Source organism: Musa acuminata, chromosome BXJ1-10 (genome assembly GCF_036884655.1).
Source record: "Musa acuminata AAA Group cultivar baxijiao chromosome BXJ1-10, Cavendish_Baxijiao_AAA, whole genome shotgun sequence".
NCBI classification, from domain to species: Eukaryota; Viridiplantae; Streptophyta; class Magnoliopsida; order Zingiberales; family Musaceae; genus Musa; species Musa acuminata.
Window position 1 is genome coordinate 3,651,817 of NC_088336.1, and position 10,326 is coordinate 3,662,142.

Below are 10,326 nucleotides of genomic sequence, written 5' to 3' on the forward strand. Positions count from 1 at the left end.
ACTAATAAATTTGTTTGCAAATTGTGTCCGAAGATTCAATGGTAAGGAATGCAACGATACTGTCCTCCTTTACTAATCCACACCAATAAGTAAGCACTTCCCAAACCCAGTAACAATCGAAAGATCAACAATACTAGTCGTCATATACCTACCTCATCATAATATTAAATCTAGAAGCATTAGAATGGATTAATTAGCATAATGTCATTATGGCCAGAACACTATCCTTCGTTGTTTATTGATTCTAACGGTGGCTGATTGACCAACTCAGCCATCGACAGGAACATCTGGCTTTTCCAACCCGTTCAAATGTCACGTTCAACCATCGCACGCACCTTGTGACTACCTCTCGTGGCTGCTGCTGCTGCTTCGTCTTCTTCCTCTTCTTGGGTTTTGCTTTCGACAGCAAAAGGCCTACACCTTGTTCATGAAGGCACCACCCCTTTGTCTTTAATCATCATGGCCTTTGCCGAGTGGCCAAACCACACTACGTGTTGCTTGGGAAGCAATTCCAGTTCATCCAAGTTGCATCCACAACGTTCAATGCAAGAAATCTATCCCCAAAACAAAGGCTGGAGACAAGGCATCATAAACTGCTCCCCTTTTGTTGTTTGCTCACTGCCAAACTAATTATAATTTAACATGCAGCACAAATATTTCTTTTTGTTAACGAGAATAACAAGGATATAAACTCTGATGACAAGGGCGTTTTCGTCAGCGTGGGGCCAAAGAATCTTCTCACGCAGGACCTCGAAGACGTCAGTGCGCGTGTAAACGCGCTCCACCCATCTGTTATCCCGAAACTATCCCTGATTCTATGCTTAATACCGATTAGGTCCCTAGGGATCCCGGTTTATCAACCGCTTCCTCTCGATCCAACGGCAACGATTCCACGTGGTCCTCGTTGACAGACGTATCGACGAAATCCAACGGCCGTCTCCCACCGCGGAGTATTTGACCGAGATGAGCGCGTTTCCGACGCTTCCGACACCCAACGCGGCTGCCAGTTGGGCAGGTCGCTACGTGTCCGTCTCGGACGAGGCGAAGCGCTCTAAACCCGCACGTGCCCGTAGCTGTTCTCGCACCGCACGGTCGCCGCCGGTCGCCCGAGGGCGTCAGATAAATAACTCTCGGAAGGGAGTTCGACTGCTTGGATAACGCGAAATTAAATCGGAGCAGCAAAAAGATCGAAAGAAGCCCAAATTGAGAAGGAAATCAGAAACCCTAAGAGGAAGAGGAAACCGAATTCTGCTGCTGTTCTTCGAGCTAGATTACTTGAAGGTCGGATTTTGAGGAGATTTTTGGTCGCTCCTTGTCGAGGGGATTCGATTGGCACCGGGGAAGTGGGGGTTCTTTTGGATTCGAGATGGTGGCAGAAGCGGAGGTTATCCACCAGAGCCTCGACGTGCAGTGCCGCGTCGCTATGGAGATTGACGAGATCGTCGATATCTCCGCAGCGGCAGCGGCAGCGGCGGTAGCAGAGCTGGGACCCGAGGCTGCCGCGGTCACGGTTGATGTTACCGTTTCTGAGCTGGTTGGTTTAGACTCTTCTTCTTTCACCATTTATTTCTCTTTCTTGGCCCTTTTTCTTTGCTTTTTCCAAACTATTTTTTATTCTTTATGATTCTATCTTTATTCTTCGGTCTTGTTCTCGATTCCTCATATCATTTGAAAGATTTAGGGGCTGGAACCATAGATTTTTTATTTTGTTAGGAAACTCTGGAATATCCCTTAGATCTCGCCATTTATTTTGCTAAAATTAGTTCTTGCTTTTAATGATTAGGTCTATAACCGTAGATCTTGATATGTTTGGTGTATGCTTTAGATTGTCATGTATTTTGCTAAAAAAATTATTCGCCTTCCCTAGTGATATCGGTGCAACCAAAATCATGTGTTTGTAATTGATTATCTCTCAAATACTCTTCGTTTAGTTCAGTAATAGAAAATTCATTATGCTCCATTTTTTCTGTTTCTGTTCAAAAAGTTCTTCTTGGGTTTATTTGTAGAAATCTTTACTTGGCTAATCTATTTTAGCACTTAGTTTGCGCTTGTTAAGCTTTCAGATCCATTTGTTTAGCTGCAGTAATTTATTAGGTAGCCTGGTGATGGACTCGTAAAGATATGTTTCTATGCTCTCTCAGCTTACGTTATGACCAAATTGACATAAAATCGATTGATAATAGCTTCTGGTTAGGTTATGTTGCTTTAAAGAGTTATTTTCCGAATAAAGAATATAGAATTTTTTTTCCCTGCACACAGTGAAAGTTTAACTTCTGATTTGGAAATGATAATCGTGCATTGAAAGGCACAGAAGCAGGAAGGGTTAACGCATATCGTTATGCCTGTTAAATTAAATAAGTCATGCTGTCATCTCAAGAGTTGTTGAGCATCCCTGGTTGTTTGTATGTATCATCTTTCCTGAACTATTTAGCTCATTTCATTTGTTGTACCATTACCCTGATTTGGACTCTGATATATGTCTTTGTCTCCTGAACATGTTTGCCCCTATTAGGTTGGTTGCTTGTGTTTTGGTATCTGGTACTGTGTTTTATTATCTCGGTACTTTGGTTTCTATCTCCCTGCATTATTTGTCTTGTTTTCTGTGCATGTAGGAATTGAGAAAGTCAGATGCCATTTTGGATATTTCTGTAAAGCCACTTCTGTTTGTTCCCAGCATCCGGTCTGGTAGTTTTGCTGACATTGGGCACCGGAGATACATGGAAGATGAGCATATTCGTATTGACAATCTCTCATCACATCTAGGCTCTCTGCTTAGGTGCCCTATGCCTAGCGCCTTCTATGGGGTAAGAAATTGATCCACCTCTGATGTGGAACCGGCTTTGCATTAGTTCCTAACTAAAAGTTGGTAATGATGGGGTTTCCTATTTTTCTGCAGGTATTTGATGGCCATGGAGGTCCGGATGCTGCTGCTTACACTAAGAAGCATGCAACTAGGTTTTTGTTCAAAGATGCTAATTTTCCTCGGGCATCAGAAGCTGATAACAATTTTGTAGAATCTGTAGAGAACTCTGTTCGGGAAGCATTCCTTCTTGCTGATCTTGCTTTGGCTGAGGACTCCACTGTTAGCAGTTCTTCAGGGACTACAGCTCTCACAGCTATGGTGTTTGGAAGGTTTGTTACTTTGTTTTTCTTCGTCTTCCTTTTGTGTTTTTGTTTCCATGTATCAGTTTTAGAGCTGTGTTAATCCTTTGCTGATCTGTCTTCCCTACTGGGTGCAGGATTCTCCTGGTAGCCAATGCAGGTGACTGTCGAGCAGTCTTATGCAGGAAAGGTGAAGCAGTTGATATGTCGCAAGATCATAGGCCCATCAATGCAGCTGAGCGGCAAAGAGTTGAACAGTCGGGGGGTTTTGTTGATGATGGGTACCTCAATGGCATCCTGTCCGTCACACGAGCTTTGGGAGACTGGGACTTGAAAATGCCGCGAGGTTCTCCCTCACCACTCATTGCAGAGCCAGAATTCAGGCAGGCAATGCTGACCGAGGACGATGAGTTTCTAATAATCGGTTGTGATGGAATATGGGATGTCATGTCAAGCCAACATGCGGTTGGTGTAGTGCGCAGGGGCCTCAGGCGGCATGACGACCCTGAACGGTGTGCGAGGGAGCTCGTCATGGAGGCACTAAGGCTCAACACAGTTGATAATCTCACAGTGATCGTGGTCTGCTTTTCGGATGAATATGGTGGGTCCTCTGCTTCACCATGCCATGAGCCAGGGCAGCAGCAGCAGCAGCAGCAGCAGCCCAGGACGAGGTGTTGCAAAAGCTTGTCGGTGGAGGCCCTCTGTAATCTGAGGAGCTTGCTGGATAATGGTGGTAGCAATTGACTGGAGTAGAACGTGGCTTCGATGTACATAAATTTGGTGACGATGCTGAAAATTTATAGTAAGTTATCATCCTAATTTTGGCTGCTCGAGGGGGTACAAACAGCAGCTAAACAGTTTTGTAGGTCGTCTTGTTTCATTGTTTCTGTGGCCGGGGTGATGGAGGCACGGCATGTAAATAATTGTTTAGAAGTGATTTTAAACTTGATGTATCAGCAATTATAGGTCCATATTCTGAGATACTTTGACATGGTCACAAGTTTCGACTTGCTTGCAAATTATGGATTCAGTGCAAAGTGGGTAATGTGGCGGGTGACAGACGCCGGGAGAAGGATGAGAAACATGGCAGCCGCCTTGTTTGACTGTTGGAAAAGAAAGAAGGCAGGTGGTCGTTTAATCAACTAAGAGACCTTATCTGTCTTTGATGTATATATCAATTCAAAACCATCCAGCAATAGATTTTTCCTCTGATGCAAACATGCACTTTAGTGTCAGTGATTTGTGGGTGCAATGATATTGAGTTAATTCAATAATTCTATAACAATAATAAATAATATGAACACAAACTCAACCTTTATATCAAGTTTTTCAGGTCGGAAAAGATTGTAGAACAGCTGATAAGAAGAAGGAACGATATGAAAGGGGAATGTACTACAACAAACCACAAATTAACACTCTACAGTATGGATATAAGTAGGGTCATAATCATACCACTTCGATGCATCTAAAACTCTTCACAGAAAATTAAAATTTGACAAACCAATTAATGATGGATCCAGACGCATGTATATATATATATTTTGAACCTTCAACCTTTAATACGAGGGTTTAACAAACAACCACCAAACCATTGTTTAAAGTGTCACATTATGTGTTGACTTCATATTGTTGAGTATTTGATTTAAGACCAATTTCGATCGCATAATTATTGGACGGAACTTTGTGGCCAAATTTGTTTGCATTTTGGTTTGAGGGCACTCCTAGCTAGATTCGATTATATTGTCATTAGGGGATACTTTGTAATCAAATTCAATTGTCTTGTTATTAGGGAACACTTCATGGCTTAATCACGTGATCATTAGGAGACGTTTCATAGTCAGATTCAATCAGGTTGTTATTAGTACATGCTTCATGCTATATTCAATCACATTATTATTGGAAAATGCTTCATGGCGGCCTTATCCTCATTAATGAATAATTCATGATTAGATTTGGTCACATGGTCAATATAAGATACTTCATGGTCAAATTTGATAGATTATATCCCATCATCGTTACGATAGATTCAATCACATCATCATTAGGAGACACTTCATGATGGGATATGAAAAAATCATCATTATGAGACACTTAATTGCTAAATTTTTCCATGTTGACATTAGAGTAAGATTTATGGTTGGATTTGGTTATGCCACATCCCAGAGTTTTTAAAAAATAAAATATTATTTTAATATTCATAATTTATGAAAGATTTTTTATTTTTAAATTTAAATTCTTATCTTTATAAAAATAAATATTTTATTTTTAACTAGAAAAAGGATCACATCTTATCTTCTTGGTAGGATTACAAGTGACAAAAAAAAATGCTCTTCTACCTAAGCCTCGTATCTATTACAAAATAGTATGTTATTTTAAAAGTAAATATAAGATAAAAACATATCAACAATCATACATATCGCTAGAAATCTTTAAAAAATTAAAAATAATTTTAATATTCATGAGACATATACAAATATCAAAAAATTAATACAAAATGGTAACACATCAATTCATTTTAATACTCATATATTAAAAAAATAATGATAATTCTAATGTAGTAAATAAAATCATGTATCAATTATATGTAACACATCTCAATGATATACATAATAATCAAATAACAAAAACATACATCACACCCGATGGTGTACTCTCCCAATAACGAATAGAGATACATATTCTACGGGATAGATTCCTTCGAACAATAGATAGAAAAAACCTATATTACATTCCCAATTGTGAATGGAGTAGTATTTGTCACTCGTCCAAGTGGGGATACATTCCTTTCAATAGTGGACGGAGGAAACATATAACCATCATGTTTGATAACCCGTTAATCTTTAAAGGAAATTGCCCTACTTACCCTTATTAGAGATACAAAAATAACAATGATCATTTATTTACATTTATTCATTCACGCATGTATCCAAAAATACTATGATAAAATATTATGAGAGACCATGATTAATTGATAATCTTTTAGACTATGTCCATTAGTGACTCTACATTATAATGGGCTCGTAGCTCTTTTCACATGTTGCACTTCTAATGTAGTATATCACTAGTATAATAACATATACTATATGGTAATAGTCATATTAATATCATAAATTTAATTTAAAAAAAATAGAAAACTAATAATCATTTCCAAATGATAAATTCATATAAAATATTTAAGTTCATCAAATCATAAAAACACGAGAGATCAATCTCTCAATAGTTCTCAATCAATCAAAATCATAATGGGAATAGCTTAATTGACTTAAATAAACCCAATTCAACTAGGATATAATGGAACCAATCTCAAATCCTTATAGAATCAATTTAGAATCACCCTACACTGGTTTAATTTATATTTAATTGATTTCAATTAGATTAAGTAGTTTAAACTAGTAAAGTTGGTTTAGAATCACCCTAAACCAATATGAACTGATTAAATTGTCTGCTTCAATTAATTGACGAGCTCAAACTAACAAAAGAAGAGAAACTTGGACTGTGTCATATAGTGCTAGCCTAGATCGAATCAACCCACCTAAGTCTTGGATGGATCACATGTGCCATATATGCCTATCCCAAGTAATAGGTTGAGTGAGGTATAATGGGTTGGATGGAGAGACGACAATGTGTCTTATGCTAATTGCATAACAGGGCGAGCCTAGCTTCATGGGTCAAGCTGAGCCTCACTCATAAGTTAGGCTAAGCCTTATCACTAAACTAGACCATGCTTGGCTTGCAAATTCAATCATACCTAGCCATATGATTTGGGTCACGCTTGACCATATGGGCTAGGTCGTGTTTGGCCATATGAGTTGGATCTGTTAGGAACGAGTCAGCACTAAGAGAGGGAGGGGGGTAAATTAGTGTAGCGATAAAAATATCGGTTCTAAAAATATTTTGTATGATTAAAATCGATTTCGAAAATGCTTAAACTTTGAAAGCAATAAGAAGTCAACTTGTAGTTAAAGTAAAGTGCTCAAAGGAAACATAAACTAGATTTTTATAGTGGTTCGGTCGTCGTGACCTACATCCACTCCATCGATTTCTCTTCTGTCGAGGCCACTGGCATCCACTATCAGTCTTCCCTCAAAAGGCATAGACCAACCACCTTTTACAACTCGATTCTCTTTTTACCTAGTTTAGGAGATAACCCTTACACCCCCCCCCCCCCATTTACTCTTCTCTCAAACTATTCTAACACTTAGAAGAAGGAGAGGAGTTCACACAATATTGTAGCAGTGTTTCTTTCTTTTTTTACTCTCAAGTCTTATATTTTCTAACCAGAGATGAGAGAGGTATTTATAGGCTTCAAGTTGATTCAAACTTGGAGCCTAAAAATATCTCATCTTAGGTTTTCCGGGTATGGGTAGTACCACTACCTAGCATCTTGACATTGGGTGGTACCATCGCCTAATAGAGCTCGGAGACCGAGCTCTAGCAGTACCACCGCCTGATAGGGGCGGTACCACCACTAGCAACATTTACTACTAGCGGTACCACCACCCAGACCACCTAGGAGACTGAGTCTCCCAAGTAGTGCCACCATCGGTTGGGCTTTTAGGTGCTGAATGAGTTGTTCAATATGACCCAATTCAGCCCTATTAAGGGCCCAATTGACCCTTAATTAAGTTAGTAGGATAACCTCCCAATCCTAACGTAATTTATAGACTAACTATAATATTTAAGACAATTGACAAAGCATTCTAGTTCCAGTACGTCAATTGCTCTTCCGATGAGCTTCCGGCGATCTTCCGACGAACTCCAGACAATGTTCCAATGGACTTCTGACAAGCTCCTGAACTTTACGACGATCTTCTTGGCAAGTTCCGACGAGCTTCTTTGGCAAGCTCATGGACTTCTCGGTTGGTTCCAACAGAACTTCCAATGAACGTCTGGACTTCAGACGAACTCTCTAACTCCCAACAAAATCGCGTTCTTGACTCTGGGACTTCATTTTGCTTGATGCCTTGCTATCATAGTTAATCCCACACACATAAAAACAACTTTGATCTAGACAATTATTACAAAACTTTAAATCATGTTGTCCGGCATGCCATTGGGTCATTGACACTTCGTCCGATTCTTCGGCGCATCGTCCTCTCTTGTGGCTTATTGCCCAATCGGTCAATTGACCTCTGCAACTCCGATATCCTTGGCGTAATATATGCTTTTCTTGGCCTGATGCCTGAATTCATGGCTCGAAGCCTTCTACCGATACGTCGACCGATCCTTCGGCCCAACGTCCAATCTTCTGACATGTTTGCTCCAGCTCAACATGATTCTTTCTGCTTCAATTGTCTCTCCTTGATCGAAGCTTCCTGTGTCACTCAAAACGCATATCAAATCATAAACACTTATCAATTAGTTTCATAATCAAAATACGAGATTTAATAGGATCATGCTTAATCACATCAGTTATGTCATACTTAGCGATGTTGGTTAAGCCGTACCTAATCACATGAGCTAAACTATACCTGACCACATGGGCTTGATCATGCTTAGTTATATAGGCTAATTTGTACATGGCCATATAGGCTATGTTATGCTTGGCTATATGAGTTGGACCGTGCTTGACCACATAGATTGGGTCATGTTTAACCATATAGATTGGACCATATCTAGCCCATATAAGTTGGATCATGCCTAACCACATGTGTTGGACCATACCTAGTCACATATGTTGAGATATGCTTAACTATATGTACTAGGTTGTATTTGGCCATATGGGCTGGTTTGGTCAATCAACTTAACTCACGTCAAACCCCCAATTTAACCCATCTTATTAAATTAGATTTTTAATATTTTAATTATTAAAAAATAACTCAAATCTATAAATTAAATAATTTAGAATAACGGTCTTAAATTTAAAACTAATTAATTTATAAAAATTCACACATAATTTTTGAAACATAGATATATCTAATTAAATAAATTAGAACTATCATGTAAATCTAAAAACTTAACAACTAAATCAATCTTGAAATTTATTTATGCTTAAGAGACCATTATAAATCAAATAATCATTCTAACATTAAATAATTATCATTATTTATTAATAATAAAAATTTAAAATTAAAATATTATTATGCATCATAAAATCTAATAATCAAATATAAAAAAATTTAAAACATAAATCACAGATAGTTAGAAAAGAATAGAGGATCCTACCTCTTCTCTGGGACCCTCTTCTCAATCATCTCACTATGAGACTCGATGAAGAATAAGAGAAGAGATGCCCCCCAATATAAAAGATGAGTTCCTCCCAAAAGATAAATAATAATTTAATTTTTATTTTTAATTATTTTTATTTTACTTTCAGACAAAAAGATATAATCATAATATTTATTTCTTATGATTCATACACAAAAATAGAATTTGAACTATTTACTTTCTAAAATTCACATCACTTATTAGGAAATAAATCAATTATTAATAAAATTCTTAACTTATTCACATAATTAAGGAAATAAATTTTAATCAAATTATACTACACAAATAAGAAAGTTAATAATTTTAATAAAATAATATATTATTTTTACAAATTAATTTATATTAGGAGAAAAATTATTGGTGATTACATTTCTCCCTCATTTAATAGAAATTTGGTCCCTAAATTTGATTTGAAAAATAAAATTAATCAACATAGTTGGTACTTAAAATACTAAGTCAAAAGATAAATCTAAATCAGCTTAATAAAAAATATTTAGATGTAATTGTAGATCAACCATAATAAGAGTATCAAATCCTACATTCAATAAATCGTTAAAATTTTTAAAATTTAAAAATTAATTGATTGTTGACATAAAACATAGGTTGGGGCTACATGTGTAACTCAACAAAAGCTATTGAAAGTGTTGAATCTTAGATTTTGATAATGAAATCGATGAATTAATAATCTAATCCATATGTAGGACTAACTACGGTTGTGAGATAGACAAAACGATTAAGGAAGAATCCGATATTGGGCCGGAGTCAATGATCAGGCATCGAGCCAGATAAATCGGGTGATACACCGAAGGATCAGACATTGTAGTGAAAGCTTGCTGGGAGTTCACCGAAAGCTCACTAGAAGATCACCGGGAGTTTGCCGGAAGTTCACCAAGAGTTCGGGTGAAAAATTGACCTACTAGATAACTTAGATTACTTGTATGGTAATTGTTTTATCCTTAACTATCATAGTAAGGACTTTAATTTGAGTTATTTTTTGGAGAAATCCTACTTACTCAA

At 37.5% G+C, this 10,326-nt stretch overlaps 1 protein-coding gene across 2 annotated transcripts; it reads left to right on the forward strand.

The window, feature by feature from the left end:
* The first annotated feature begins 1,122 nt into the window (after positions 1-1,122).
* On the forward strand, positions 1,123-4,093 carry LOC103999774 (probable protein phosphatase 2C 47). 2 transcript variants are annotated; one of them, XM_009421617.3, is made up of 4 exons: positions 1,123-1,534; positions 2,613-2,804; positions 2,897-3,132; positions 3,240-4,093. In XM_009421617.3, the coding sequence occupies exons 1-4, from the start codon at positions 1,367-1,369 to the stop codon at positions 3,844-3,846; spliced, it is 1,203 nt and encodes a 400-aa protein (XP_009419892.1). In that variant the 5' UTR covers positions 1,123-1,366; the 3' UTR covers positions 3,847-4,093. The 2 variants fall into 2 exon arrangements, with proteins under 2 accessions (XP_009419892.1, XP_009419893.1); XM_009421618.3 differs by having other exon boundaries at positions 1,368-1,534; positions 2,675-2,804.
* Positions 4,094-10,326: the final 6,233 nt, after the last annotated feature.